General features: G+C 62.3%; 1 protein-coding gene across 5 annotated transcripts in view; it reads right to left on the bottom strand.

Annotated features, from left to right (window-relative positions):
* Window positions 1–15,092, bottom strand: part of ANO1 (anoctamin 1) — a 149,866-nt gene that overhangs the window by 62,779 nt on the left and 71,995 nt on the right. For all 5 annotated transcript variants that reach the window (XM_047692222.1, XM_047692221.1, XM_047692223.1 and 2 more), the window contains exons 2-3: window positions 14,881–15,053; window positions 6,781–7,113 (exon numbers count right to left, since the gene is read on the bottom strand). In XM_047692222.1, the coding sequence (XP_047548178.1) occupies window positions 6,781–7,113; window positions 14,881–15,053 (506 nt within the window). The remainder of the gene's footprint in view (window positions 1–6,780; window positions 7,114–14,880; window positions 15,054–15,092) is intronic.

The following is a 15,092-nucleotide window of genomic DNA, read 5'->3' as shown; positions in this document are numbered from 1 at the left end:
CCGCCCTCCACGGGAAACAGTACAGCGCGTGGGACAGAGAGTAGAAGAAAATAAGGATCGCGGCGGCAGAGCGGCTCCGGAGGGAAGGGCCGGGCGCTGCTGCGTTCAGAACGGCGACCAAGGTGGGGTCGTTCCAGGGCAGCCCCGGATTCCCCCCCAGAAAGGCCCCGCCCACCCTGGGTTGCTAGTGCCGAGCAGAGCTGGACAAGGGTGGGGAGGGAGGGGACTTCTATCCCCTGCGTGCAGGGTCCTGGCCTTCAAACTCCTCGGCCCCAGCAGGTCTGGGAACCACAGCCCGTGACCTTGCTTCAAGGTGGTTTGGGCTCTAATGCCCTTGGACGTGTGACCGACGAAGCCCCAAGCCTCTCCAGACAAGGGCTTCTGCCCGGGCCTCAGGGACCCCTGGGCAGGGCAGCCCCACCGGGAGGAGAGCCTGCACAAGGGGCCCCCTCTGCCGGGGGACTCTGAGCGGGTTACTGGGATCACAGACCAGCGATACTTACTGTTCTTAAGAAAGAAATGTCAGGACAGAAAGGTCCTGCCAAGGACAGGAAGCCACTAAGAAAATGACACGGCCACTTTGGAAAAAGACCAAACAGAGCTTCCAGAAATAAAAAAGCACCGTAAGGAACATTAAAAACCCAACGAACAGTGTTTGAAGGTCCTCCGCCCCTCCGAGGGAGGGGGCCGCAGACGCTGGCGAGCCTTGCCCCGGGGGCTCCGGGGAGGGAACAAATCATGCCCCAGCTGCTGCTGGAGCATCTGTCGACCTCTGTGACCTCTGGGGTTCACTCTGCCAAGCCCCCAAAGGGTTAACAGCCAGCTGGCAGAGTTCTCGATGAGCCGGAAAGAGCCTACTTGGGCACCACAGGCCTGGGGACACGAGAGGACGTCAGAGCTGCAGCCTGGGGCCGAAGCTTTCACCCCCAAACCCCGGCACCCGAGGGGAGCCGTGTGATGGTCTCGGGGGTGCTTTAAAGACGCAGTTTTGAAAAGAATGTCCAGAATTCCCTTTAAAAGTGTGCGTCGGCAAAGCCAAGGGACGCCCAAGGGAAGCCGGGCAGGGTACGCAAAAGCCTCCACAGAACACGCACGAGACCTAGAACCTTTAAGGCCAAAGAAAGGAATGTGAAATGGTGCCATTATGAATGGAGAAATCATACCTTCAGGACTAGACTAGGGTCCCTGACACCCCACTGTGCGGAAGGCCCACGGGGGAGGGGCTCAGCCCAGGGGCGGGGGCTGGGGCTGGTCGCGCCATGTGCTTCAGGGCAAACGGCGTGAGGCAGGACCACCCCCGCAGGGCCCCGCGGCCCTGGTCTGTGCGCTCGGCCGCTCAGAGCCCAGGCCCGTTCCTGCCACTTGTGCAGGGGGCCTCGTTCCTGGGCTGCAACCGCCTTCTCACGGCGGGGGCAGGGGAGCCCACACAGCGCGGGGTGGGGGTTCGTTCCCAAACCCGTGAGGCCCCCGGGGCCATCTGCCATCGTTTGTTTTCACACGTGGAGACGCCAGGATTGGACCTCAGGCTTCTCAAGTCGAGGACCTCCACCCACAAGGCCCCGGGGCGCTGACAAGGGTCTGCCCCCACCCCCTGCAATGCTCAGGGCCGTGCCTGTCCGTCACAGTTGGCCAAACCCCAGAGCCGCCTCGGACTCCTGCCTGGGACACCTGCTGGAGACGGCAGGAAGCCTGGCTCCGCCCTCTCCGTGCCCATGGCAACCCTCCCACCACCGGCCACGGTCACCTGGCATCTGCCTGGTGATGAAGGGTCTCCACGCCCTGGGGGCCCCTGCCCCGCCCAGATTTGCCTTCTGATTCTCGTCCAGCCGGTGGGAAGCTGGGGACAGCAGCCTATGCCGGAGAGCTACAGGGGAGGTTGTATTCACGTCCCCCGGATTCTCCCAGCATTTCTGGAGGACAGAAGTACCATCACATTCATTTCACAGCTGGGGAAGCTGAGGTCCAGAGAGAGGAAGCCACTCGCGCCCAGGCCGTCCCACCAGGAAGTGGCCCAGAGGGTCTGAAGCACACAGGGGGCTCGGAGGCCGGCCTCACGGCCCCACTGTGCACCCCAAAGCTCAGTCTGGAAACAACTGCTCCTCCTCGGCGTTGGAAAAGCAGCCTCCACTCTAACAAAGATGGGAAACTCTTGCTGCCCGAGGCCCACGCCAGCCACGGGGCAGGAATGTGGGGAGCCTGCGTGCAGGGGTGAGCCCCGAGCGGCAGCATGAAAGCAAAGAAGACTGTAGGGTTCCCGCGTCCGGAACCTCAACAGTTCCGCCAGAGCCAGGGTCAAGTTCAACCTCAGGGCACGGCCGGGATTCTGGTGTGTGGCCTTCTCGGCAGTGACCCACGGACATAAATAATGTCCAGCAGGCTTTGAGGCCAGACTTGAAAAATGCTGATGGGTTTCAGTTGCAAGCAAGCGTGCTCTCCTCCTTCTAATGGGAAGCCCGGCAGCTGACCCCACGGCTGTCGGACAGAAGGAGGGACGGAAGTAGAGACGCTCCTCTCCCTTCCTGCCACTTCCGGTCATGCTGTCCTGGGGTCTCTGACACGGGACCCCTCTTGGACTCTCATGCGTGAGATGGACATTCAGGGCCAGCCCCTGGATGGAGGCACCAAAGCCTGTCTTGACACCTCAAGGTCTCTCTTCGGGGAGTCTGGGAAGCAGTTTTCAAACTGGGTTCCTCTGAGCCCACAGTGCCTGGGGAGGGGAGCAGGGAGGGAGGATGGAGGACCCACGGGCATAGGCTCATCCTCTGTCTGTCCTATACACTGGGGTTATGAGTGAGAGTGGGTCTCCCTGGCTCTGTGGGCTCTTGGCCTAGTCTCCATGTGGGGCTACCTCTGGGGTACCAAACAGCGGATCAAGGCTTGCGTGGACACTGGTGGGCCCATCTCTGCAGGTGCCTCTGCTTGCTCGTGGGAGAAGAGACCTGCACCTTTCTCACCCCTCCAAGGATGGTCTGGGCTCAGCAGCCACCACACACCCTGCCAGCAGGTTAGGAACACAGCTCAGGCCCAGCCCAGGCCTGCTGAGTCGGAGCCTGCACTTGGACAGGACCCCTGTGGGTTATGGGACACATCCGGGCCCCGCAGCAGGACAGCCTGCCCGAGGCTGGACCCCACCCTCCAGACCACCTGTGCTGATGTGCCCCAACCACGAGTTACCACCTGGACCCCTATGGGCGCCTCCAGGGGCCCCTGTGTGAGCCACCCCACTCCTGAGGGAACCAGCCACTCTGGGGGACTCTCAGCTGCTGTGGTGGGGTGAAGGGGGTCCCCCAAAAGAGACATCCGTGTCCTAACCCCAGAACCTCAGAACGAGACCTTATTTGGACACGGGACTTTGCAGGTGTAACCAAATTAAGACAAGGTCACATGGTAGGAGGGCAGGCCCTAAGTCCAATGTCTGGCGTCCTTGCAGGAAGAAGGGAGATGCAGAAGGACATACAGAAGGCGGCCGCATAGGGACAGAGGCAGAGCGTGGAGGGGCGCCTGGAGCCCCCCAGAAGCTGAGAGAAGCCGGAAGGATCCAGCCTGGAAACCTTCAGAGGGAGCCCAGCCCCGCTGAGATCTGGAATTGGGACTTCTGGTCTCCAGACCTATGTGAGACCCCATCTGGGTTGCTTTAAGCCCTCGGCTGGTGGTCTCTAGTTATGGCTGCCCCGGGGTACTACCCGTTCCATGTCTCCCTGTGCCCTCAGACTGGAAGGTCTTCCACGGGTCATCACAGGACGTCTTCACCACAGCAAACCTCTGGACCTAGGACAGAGGCCAGCACACAGATGCCCCGTCTGCGTGGAGCTGGCGGCCAGCTGTGTCCAGGAGCCACGCAGCCTCGTGCACCCACTGGCCTCTCAAGGAGCGAAGGCGGGTCATCTCTGTGCCCTGGTGGCCCGCGGGCAGCTGCCCATGGTTGCAGAAGGCTGGGCCAGCAGAGTTCAAGAGAGGCCCCCCTTGGCCCAGGAGGTCTTACGGTTTATTTGCCAACTCCCCATAAGGCTCCCTCTCCCTCCTTCTTTGCTCCTGCCTCCCCATCCTGCCTTTGAAGCAGGATTTCTCTACCAGGAGTGAGCTTGGCTCCCAGGGACAGCTGGCAATATCTGGGAGCATTTTTGGTTATCCCACCCCTGGGGACGCTTCTGGGAAGGGCTGCTCCAGACTTTCCAACAGCAATGGCACCGGGGAAAAGCAGCCCCTTTAAAGGCCGACTCTTTGCCTCACCCAGCGTTGGCGTATCTAATGGAAGGCACGGATTTTTCTCTCCACGAATGTGCACATAAGCCCCAATCCCGCTGCAAACCAGGTAAGACTACACAATTGGATTCTCCTGGGGGCTCTCCTGGGGGCTCTCCTATTTCCTGAACTGCAAGCCCTTCGCTCCTTGTAACCGGAGCACACCCCCGGGAATGACTCACTAGCCAGGGCGTCTCTCCCCAGAATAAAGGCGACGGCCACAAGCTGTTAATCGCACTGGCAGCGGTCCACGCACAGACTTCGGAGGCCGCCTCTGACCCGGGTTCTGGTCCTGCCTGCCTCTCGGAGGGTGGGGGAGAGCACCGGGCTGCCGCAGACGGAGGGTTTTTCCAACAGCCTTGGGCCTTGTTCGTGTCCCAGGAAAGGTCAGGAAGCACAGGGGCCTCGTAAAGCCCCGTTCCCGACACAGGAGCCTCTGGGGGGCGCGGCCCGGCCCTGGTTTCAGCCGCCGCGGACACTGCAGTGGTGCCGTGTACATCTTTCATTTTCTAAAATGGCCCCAGTCAGCCGTGGGAAAGCCTCCTGTAGCTACAGAGCCAAACCATCAGTGAAATTCGTGGGTCACTTATGGGGAAAAGGGGGTCTTCTTTGGTGACAGTGACCACTGTCTCTATGTTGGCTTTTTATTTCAAAGTCACGATTGAGAAGATCGAGTTTCAAGAAAGATACGTGGGATGTCCCAGGCGGCTGGACTTGGAAAGGCTCCTTTCTCTCACCCTCCGCAGGAACCATGATACACGGCTTGGTATTAACAACAGCCCAGGAGACTCGGCCACGTCAAGCACCTTGCCCTTCACTCAGGATCACCCACTGGCGTCACTACTGCTGTCTCCGTGCTGTGGAATGGGAAGCTCGGGCCGAGCAGCCAGTGAGCCTCGGGAAGGACAGGCAGAGGCTCTGGGATCTGTCGGGGCCAGTGTTCCCTCCCAGACTCCCGGGAGCCTTCCGAGTACAAGGCTCTGAAGCCGTCGTGGGGAAGAAACGAGGGAGGGGACAGTGCGTCGCTCACGGAACGGACCGGGCAGGTGCAGACCGCAGCCCCAGCTCCCAGCTCAGCACGCAGGCGCCGCGGGCTCTCCCGACTCCAACGGAGCCTGTCTGTCCCTCCAGCTGTGAATGGCCACATCAGGGCGAGGTCTGCATAGTGGCCACAGCATTTACACGAGAAGCCGGGGGGCTGGCAGGGACAGGGAACCAGAACCATACCCTAAGTCAGCGACCCGACTGCTCCCCTCTCCCAAGAGGCCCGGGCTCCGGTCACAGAAAACCCCAAAGGCCCAGCGCATCTGCAGTCGAGGCGGCTGCCCCGCCCGGGAGAGACCCCACAGCTGCAGCAGGACTCGACACTTGCACACCCTCGCCACTCCGACAGGGACCCTGCGGCAGAAGTGCACACCCGCCAGACAGCCGAACGCTGGCAGGAGACAGCCACCCAGAGAAACGCTCCGCGTGCAACAGAACACGAGGCCCCCTGGCCGCCAGGTCCGAGGAGAGAGGGGCCCCACGGAGCAGGTCCAGGGTACTCAGGGCCGACACTAACGATGTGGCGCAGAAGGGAGCTCACACCTGCTCCTCTGCGGACCGGCTGGCCGGCCCAAGCACCCCGGGGCATCCTTACCACGGGACCCAAAGCGTTCATTACTTTAGGGCACTGTGGTTCTCAAGGATGAAACGGCGAACAGGCCAATGCTTCCTTTAAACACCCCCGCTGGCTCACGGCTCCCCCAGGCAGCCCACTGACCCTCTAGCCGCAGTTTAGAGACTCCCGGATTCTCGGTTAGTCCACACAGGGACCCTGTGGCGGGCTGCGGGTGAGCCCTGCAATGCTCACAGGAGGAAGCCCCGCCCCCCGCCCTGTGCCCAGAGAGGTTAAGGAGCAGGCAGGGGTGCACACAGCGAGCGTGCTGAGAGGCTGAGAGAAGCACCCCCGTCCCATGGGTTGTCCAGGCCCCTGCCTGCCACCTGGGTCGCCCTGTGTGCCGGTGGGTCAGCCCTTTACTCTCCCCAGAAAACTTTCCTTCAAAAGATTCTCAGGCTTTGCCAGGGACAGCTGCTCCGGGAAACAGTGAGGGTCAGGGATTTCCGAGCACCAGAGCCCCCCAGGGATCGAGCCAGACCCACCTCCCCACTTGACAGATTGAGAAAATGAGGCCCCAAGAAGGGCCAAGGTCAGCACCAGGAGGGCTCCGAGGAGAGCTCGGTCCTTGGCCCCTCTGGAGGGGCGCGTCTTTCCAGGAGAGGGACTGACCAGAGCAGGAAGTGCTGTGACTCTGGAGGTCATCGCCAAGACCTTACCCTCCCCCAGAGCAGATGTCATCAGGGTTGGGGGCGCTACTTTGGGGCTCCCCAAACCCCAAAACTTAACACGCGATTGCTCCCGCAATCTCAACAGAAGCGGCCTTCACACCCACCGTCCTGGGAGCCCCGGCTAGAGCCAGAAGGGCCCCTCCCCACACCACCTTCTGGAAACGGGCGGCGCGCCCAGCCCACGAGCCCTCAAGACGCAGAGATAGTTACGTCCTCGTCTCGCTCCAACTCCAGGCCGGCCTCCAGGAGGTTCCCCTCGTACTCCTCCCTGCGGAATCGCTTGTCGTCCTCGTGGTAGTCCATCGGGGGCTCGGGGCCCCCTGCCGCCCCCACGCTCCCCTTGCCGGGCAGGGGCTGGTCCTGGCGGGCGCCGCGGGCGGCCGGGGTGACATCGCCGTGCTGCACCCTCCTGGCCAGGGTCCTGCCGCCCGAGGGCCTCTTGGGATGGTACACCAGGACGTAGTCCACCTTGCGCCTGCCGTCCCGGAAGTAGAGGCCGTGTTTGCACTCGGCGTCGGGGTCCACAGAAAGCGAGTTCAGTAGCTGCCGTGGGAAAGAGAGATCGCTGGCCGTCAGGCTGGGCTCGCAGAGGGAGCCGGGACCAAGCTGGACGGCCTCGTCCACCCGCCCGCCCGCCTTCAGCAGAGCTGGGCTGCACGCCCGTCCCACGCGAGCGCCGTCTGGGGCTGGGGCAGCCACGCACACGGTGGCCCTGTCTTCGTGGGGGTGACACCTGAGAAGGAGACATGCACATAATCACACAGGAAGGCCAAGCCGGGCCCTCAGAGCTTGGACGGGCCCGCGGTTCTGTGGAGCCGGAGCAGGCTTCCCGGGAGGGGCCAAGCTGCTTGCAGAGACAGTGGGAAAGGCTGCCAGGCCACTCCCCCCCCCCACCCCCGCCCCCCCCACCAGAAGTGCTCCTTATTCTCTCCCGCAGGGTCTGGGGCAGCGCGGGCGGAGCCCACGGTCTGCACCAGCGACTCCCAGCCTTTGAGGGCCAGCGTGCAGGGCAAGGTCATGTCGAAATGGCCACGGCCCACGACGGCCCTCACCTGGCCTGGTTCCAGCTCGGCCACTAGCTAGCTGCCTGTTAGCTTGGGTTCCCCCCAAAGCAGTCCCCGAGTTGAGCGTCTGGGTTCAGCGGTTTACCTGAGAGGTGGTCTCAGGGGCCGGATTGGGGGGCGGACAGGCACAGAGGGAGGGGCTGACAAAGGGTCACTGCCTTGGACAGCTGGGCTCCCAGGTGCTGGTGCCAGAGGGTGAGGAAGCTGGATAAGGCTAACCACCCACACCTGGACGTTAGCTCCCCGCCCTGGGCGTGGCTTCCACCTGCTCCGTCGCCAGAGGGTGCCCTGGGGGTGGGCGCGGAGAGGTGGGGCGGGGCCTGGTCTCCTTATCTGCCTGGGGGCTTCTGGCGGGGGCAGTGAGATAGAAATGTGGGCCTGCGAATTAAAATTTGGGACCCCTGCGCGGCTGCGATCACGCGCGGCTGTTGCTAACGCTAAACCCGTTGCTGGAACTCCTGTGGGATTTTGCTGGTTACCGAGGGTGGAGGTTAGTCGGCGAGCTGGTCTGCGGCAGTAAGAGAAGCAAGTAACATCGTGCGGGAAGTATTCCAACGAGCATCCCCGCACCAGGGACGATCCTCAGAGCCGAGCCTCACCGGTCCTGCCCCTGATATCCTGGCTTCCACCCCACTCCCGCTAACAGCTCGAGACACGCGCGGTCGCCCGAGAACGAGGCCCTCCCACACGGAGCGTGAGGCTGGCCTGTGGCTAAAGGCAGGCCCTGAGCCCCACGGCTGGAGGACAGAGCTGTGCCTGGAGGGTCTCCCCACAAGGTCGCCTGGAGCCCTGGAATGGCTGCACCCACTGTGGGGGGTTCCTAAGGGCTGTAGCGACGGTTGGGAGAAGCAGCAAGAGTTCCCCACTCCAGGGCCAGGACGCCCGGAGGGCGGCGGACCCCATGTGGGCAGGTGTCTTTCCCAATGCCCAGCTCAGGGACAGGGGAAGAGAGGAGAGGGAAAGAGGCAAAGTGGGGGGCGGGGTGAGTGCGCCTAGAATATGGCAGCTGCCCAGGGAAGGAGGGAGACGGGCTTCTGGGCTGGGCCTTTTGTAGGGTCTGGATTCCTTCACCCCTGGCAGGGGAGGGAGAGTCACGCTCCTGAATCTCAGGGTCCCTGGTCGGTCCCAGGACCCGCACAGCCTGACAGGTCCCCAGAGCCGGCAGGCGGCTGGATGTATGCCGTCCACGCCCACCCACGGTACCACGGGATCCAACGCCGCTTCGGCCGCCTTCACGGGACCCCACGGTGTAGACACCCCACTAGCCGGCTCTTACAGGTGTCTGTCCAGAGCCTCCGGGTGTAGAAGGGCAGGCAGGGTAGGGGAGAGGGGAAAGGAAGGCCCAGCCTAGCCCAGGACAGCGTCTACAGAAGACCCCAGCGTCTTTTCCAGGATCCTGTTGCAGGAAAGGCAGGAAAGAGGGGTTCTCCTCTGTTTGTCAGCGAGGACACGGAGGGTCGGTGAGGGGGGTTACAGCACAGGTGGGAGGCTGAGCCCAGCCCTGAGTCCCGTCTGCACACCCAGGGCACTGCCCAACCCCCACAGTAACAGGGACGTGAGTAACGGTCTTCCAGGGGGCATGTCCTCTCCCTGAGCCCTGACCCGGTGCGGGGGCGAGATGGTTTGGGTCTGCTTGACCCCGAGAGAGCGGGGTCACACCTGCAAAGCACTCAGCCCGAGTTGTCAGGGCCAGATCCCCGGGGCTGACCCCAGGAGCCGTCTCCAAGCTTTGTGCCCAAGGACACAGCGAGGGAGGTCCTGCCCCAGCTGTTCCCAGAGCCAGGAGGTCGGGTCAGGGTGGAAGAGACGTGTGGGGCAGTGGGACGCCTCAGATAAGTCTGGGCTTGGTCCCACTCCAGCTACGAGGCCTGGGAGAGATTCTGTACCTGCTCTGGGCCTCGCCATCCTCCTCTATAAGATGGGGGAGGGCGATATACGTGTCCCTCTGGTGGCCAGGACGACTGTCGGAGGCACAGGACGCCCGTGTGGGGTGGGTTCTCCCTCTAACTAGCAGGCCCAGCCCTTGGGGGCCACGCTGCCCCTCCCCTCCACCCCCGCAACCAATCCCAGCACCAACAAGGGCTGGTTCTCCTCAAGACCACAGGAGGGTCAGAGAAGGGGGCTGGCTAAGGTATCCCTCCTCCAGGGGGAGTGGACAGGAAAGCCGGACCTGGGGCTGCGTGAGGCGCAGGGAAAGAAGCCGCAGCAGGGCAGGGCAAGCCCTCAGGAGGCCGTCAGACGGGGCGGACGCAGGGTCTCCTGGTGGGCGCGGTGCAAGGGCACGCCTGCCTCCCGGGCACTCCGACTCCCACGGCCTCTGCGAGGGGCTCATCCCGGTTTCCAAATGGGGAACTGTGACCTTGCGAGCCGAGCCAGGTGCCACGTATAGGTCCTGCCTGAGCCACCTTCGCCGGCTTCCTTTCCCCACAGCCCTGGGGCTGCCTGGACTCAGGACATCCTTGTCCCCTGCTCTCCGCCTTTGCACACGGTCCACTCCCTACCTGTGTGCCTTGCCTCCCTTCTCTGTGCTTTGTAACCCTACCTGCCCTCCCAGGCGGGCGGCAGATCCCCAGCCTTCGTGCTCTGGAGGTTCCCGAGCCCTCCGGCCGTGCAGGTGTCTTGGGCCAGGGCCACCCTGAAAACATCTGTTCTCAAGCTCTTGCTCACAGGGGCCTCGAAGCAGGGTGTGGGGGTCCCCAGGCAGGCCAGGGACTGTCCCTAACTCACCTCCATCTAGAACCTGCCACACACACATGCACACGGAGGACTTGGTACCTGGTGGGGGCCCCGTACGTGCCCCTGGTTGGCGGGAATATTGGCTGATATTGAACAAAATGGGCAAAAGCCCCCAGTAGAGGGAAGGAAGTTCAGAGTGAGCCCAGCAGGTCAGAGAGCAGGGCCGTTACTCCGGGGGACAGCCGAAACTCCTCCACCATCGTGAGACAGGAAAACGGTTACCAGGTTCAAAAATGAACAATAACCACTGGTCTGCTGGGGCCTGATCGAGAACCTTGGGGGCCTGACAGCCTGGGGGAGAGCAGACATATCCCCTAAACCTCTCCCTCCACCTGGAGGCCTGGAGGTGGCCCAGAGGCCTCATCTGCAATGACTGTCCTTCCACCTGCCTTCCAAGACCCGCTGTGCCCTCCCAGGTGCACAGCACAATCTCTTGGTTCTTCTGGAGCCCTCCTTGTAACGTCAGGGTCAGGGGGGATAACCGACCTCCCCGTTCAACGTGACTTCCCTCCCAGGGCTACTGGAGGAAAAAACATGCCCTGTATGTGGAGTTTACAACTGGGCCTGGCATGTGATGAACCCCCAGGAGAAGTCTGCTCTAACTGGGAATTGAGACAAGCACAAATAAAGAACTAGGGGAGGACAATCTCCTGGCCAGAGTGGACCACAAGTGAAAAAGGGTGGCAGCATCGGATCCAGACTGTTAATTTACCAAGGGAGCTGGAGGCGTGGCTGGGGCCAGCAGGAGGAAGTGCAAAGCTCTGGTGCCCTAGTGTGAGAGTCCCCCGTTTCCCTCCCTGGCCTGGCCCTGTCGCTGATTCGCTCTGTGATTCTGGACCAGGTGCTTCTCCGTCTGGGTCTTAGTTTTATAAAATGGGGGTGATCCTCTCTCGGTAAGCATAAGGGGCTAGCAACCTTTAAGCAGAAAGAGTGGGGTCCGTTTCTACAATACTGTAAACGGGCGAGGCGGAGCCCAGAGTCTGGAGAGGGAGTCTGGGCTAGGTTTCGGGGCAGCTGGAGAGGCAGTCTCCCCGGTGGCCGTGTATCTCTCCGGGGCCCTTCCACAGAGCAGTGGAGTGGGTGCTGTTCTTGTGCAGGAGGGGAAAAGAGATCAAGATTTAACTTGCAGCAGGAAAGATGCAAGTTAGACTCTATGTAGAACTTTACTGTTCAAAAGCTTGAGAAAACCTTCAAAACGTCCTCTCTGCGCCCTTACGCAGCACGTCCTTCCTGAAGGCAGGGGGCCTGTCGCTCATCTTTTTGACGCGGCTTTGGAATGAATGAAGGCGTGTACACATGCATGAATGACAGGAGCTTGGGCTCTGCACGGCGGCCAGCGGGGGGCACCTGATCAAGGACACCAGGGCCGAGACGCAGCCCGGCTGGCACCTTAAACACAGCGTTCCCCGGCTCTGAGCCTCCCTTGTTCCATCTGGTAGGTGGGGACAAAAACGTCTCCTCGACTCGCATGGACGGGAGTCACGGGAGATCTGAAAGTGTTTTGAGGATCACACCGGGAATGTTGGTGGGATGTACTCCCAGCATCCCTGAGAAGGACGGTAAATGTGGTAGAAGAGAAATGGCTCTTGGAGGAGGGCATCGGGGACAGAGGTCCACGCCGCAGCGGGACTGCCCCCAACACTGTTCACAGGCAGCGAGAGGGCCGTCTACATCGGGTCCACACCTGCCTCTCCAGACTCCCTTCCCCAACTCTGAGAAGAGGGCAGAAGAGGGGAGGGGAAGGAACCCCGTGTCCACCCCGTGGATGCTGGACTGTGACCAGCACTTGTTTATCTGGCTTCTCGCTTGGAGCTGGAGCTCCGGGAGCCGAAGTCACACGTGTGTGTGAAATAGCCAGAGCCGGGACAAGTCTACACGGTCACGCTCAGAGAATCTGTGACATTCCCTTGTTCCTAAAATGGGGAAAATGAAATCAGGAACCTGCGCCATTTCTTTCGGTTTGGGGACTCTTTGAAAACATTTGGGAACTGCACTCTCATCCCCCAAATTTTAAAATCAAGTCACGGGCACTACAAGTCAATGTAGGATCCTCGGGCACCCCCCACATCCTATAAACAGCTCGCCCCCCCACTTGCCAGTCAACACAGAGGGGCTCTTCCTTTGCAGGCCGGCCGAAGCCAGCACCCAGTCCTCCCCTCCGGGGTGTCTGGCTTGCTGGAGTGTGCGGATCAGGGCCACTGACAACCATCAGGAAGAAAGTAGAAATTTTCAAAGATAAACACAAAGAAAACTCAGTGAAATAAACTGTGTCCAACCTGGCCCTGGCCTGTGAAGTCATTTCTTGTACTCTGCCGTGCAGAAACAATGAGGTGATTTTTATCCTTGAACTTGGGAATGACAGGGCGAGGAGAGGCCCCCGGCGCTGGCTGGCAAGTGTAGCCTGCCTGGGACGGGACGCCGGACAGCCGGCTGCGACTCCATCGACACAGCAGCGGCACGTATGGACGCCTGTCTGGGAACTCCTTGCAGTGCAGCCCACGCCCTCTGGCCTCTGCCTGCACAGAGCCGCCTTCCCCCGGTGACTCAGGGTAATGACTGTGCAACAATTATTGGCTTGAACCGTGCTGGGGATGCCCTTGGAGGCTTTCCCAGGGCCCCCTGCTCCCAGGGCCGCTGCTTCCTGTCTGTCTGTCTGGCGGGACACTGCCTGGCCACCTGTCCCTCCTGCGGTCAGTGCCCCCCGACTCACAGCCCTCCAAACCTGCCCCTAGTAAAAGCTATGTGCAAAATCAAAGTCAGCCGTTCAGTCAGGTCTCGTCTGTGTGTTTCCAGACTGTGGAGACCTCGAATGGAGGGCCAAGTCTTGGCAGATCTCGTGGCCCTCACCAGGGTTTGGGGAAGGCAGAGTTTCTGGGTCCATGTAAACAACAGGTCCCTGAACTACAGGTCCAGAGACCACCGATAAGGGCTCCCATCCTTATTTCGGGTCTAACCCATCATCACGTTGAATGCCAGCTACCTCTGAAATGTCCACTCCTCTCCATCTCCTTGGGTGTGACTGTCTCTTGTGCCTTCTAACTGGTGTCCCTGCATTCCCACCTCTGGGTCTTCCCATGGGAGATTTCCTTGTCTGAGACGCCCCACCCAGCCTCCACTATGGGTAGAACCAGCTCCTTGTCCATTCCTCTGCAGGCTGCCCGTGGTCACCTGCTCCGGTCTTGGCCCCTTGCTAGCTCTCCTCCCAGCAGATGGATGGCTCCCCTCTCCACCTCAGTATCCTCACCAGGAGAAACAGCACCGACCCTATAGGGTCATGGAAATTAAGCGAGGTTATCCTCAGCCTCAGGCCGGCTGCTAGGCTGCTAAGGAAGTGTCCCTAGTGGCTGGCCCGGGCCCCCTTCCATCACCACTCCTCAAGCCCCAGATGGGCACGCCTCCCTGTCTCGTTCGCCGTGGATGCCCACGGCCTGGCCCACAGCAGGCACACAGCGTTTACACAGCCTTTGCTGAAACGATGGCTCTGAGCGTCTCAGGCCAACGGGGTTTATCACAGGCAGACACCCCTTTTGATCCACACTGGCTCCCAGTGCCCCCCACCCCAGCATCTCTGCGTGAGCTCAGCGGCAGAAGGGGTGCAGGGCCTGTGGGTCCTCACCTTCCCCAGAACGCAGCTAGCCGCCCGGCCAGGAGCCCATCCCCCAGACACCTCCACAAAGGCCAGGCTCTGCCCTAGGGAGGCTGCAGCGGCAGGCCAGGATCCCGGCGGACAGAGCAAAGAAACAAGGCGGGGGCCTCAGGCAGCTGCTGTGGGGGGGTGGGGGAGAGAAAGGAGACTTTTCTCTGGTCAAGACTGAGCACCCTGGGGTGCCCCCTGCTTCAGCAGAAGGCCCTTCTCAGCCCCTCCCTCTTGGGGCAAACTTGGTTCTAACTCTGAGCCAAATCCCTCACTGGTGAATTCTGCCCTCCAAGGACCCCTCTGACTTCTGGATCTGGTCCCCAGGAGAATGGTGGGGGTAGCAGACCCCGGATACAGGGGTCCCCAACCACGTGGCCAGCTGCCTCCCTCTTCCACTAGCACCAGGCAGGGCGCCCGCTGGGGACTGGACCTGCCCAGAAACAAGTCCGGACCCACCAGCATCCCCCTGCTGCCCAGAGTTGGCGGGGAGGGCTAGGCGTTCCCCGGCGGGGACACGGAGTCCTGAGAACTCCGTGCTCCCAGGGCAGGTGAGGCAGTCGCTGGCGGGTCCAGCCCCAAAAGGGCGCGGCTGTCGCCAGACGGTGGCAGCGCGGTGGGGCCCCGAGGCTGCCACCCTCCCGCGGCTCCCCCAACCCCCAGCCCGCTGCCCCCGGCACCCACGGGAGGGGGCGTCCCACCCGGGGCCCAGCCTGGCGCTCGCTCGGGCTCGGGCTCTGGCCCCCGGGTGCGGACACGCCGCGTCCGCGGGTGGGCGCCCCCCGCGCGCTCCGAGCCCCGCGAGCCCCGGGCCTCCCCGCGAGCGCGCACGGCGCAGGTGAGCGGCCTCCCTCCGGGCGCGGCGCCCGCACTCACCGTGCCCTCGGACGGCAGGTAGCCGATGTCCTCGATGGCGCAGATGTTGATGATGTGGACGCTGCGGTCCTCCGCCGGGAGCGTCGAGTACTTCTCGTTGACCCTCATCGCGGCCGCCTGGGCGCCGGGCCGGCGGGGCGGCGCGCCCTCCGCATCCACGGCCGCGGCGGCCTCTGCGGGCGGACAGGGCAGCGTTGGCGCGCTCGCTGGGG

Source organism: Lutra lutra, chromosome 10, assembly GCF_902655055.1.
Source record: "Lutra lutra chromosome 10, mLutLut1.2, whole genome shotgun sequence".
Lineage (NCBI taxonomy): Eukaryota > Metazoa > Chordata > Mammalia > Carnivora > Mustelidae > Lutra > Lutra lutra.
Note: the sequence above shows the minus strand (reverse complement) of the source record. Positions and strands in the feature narration are given on the sequence as shown.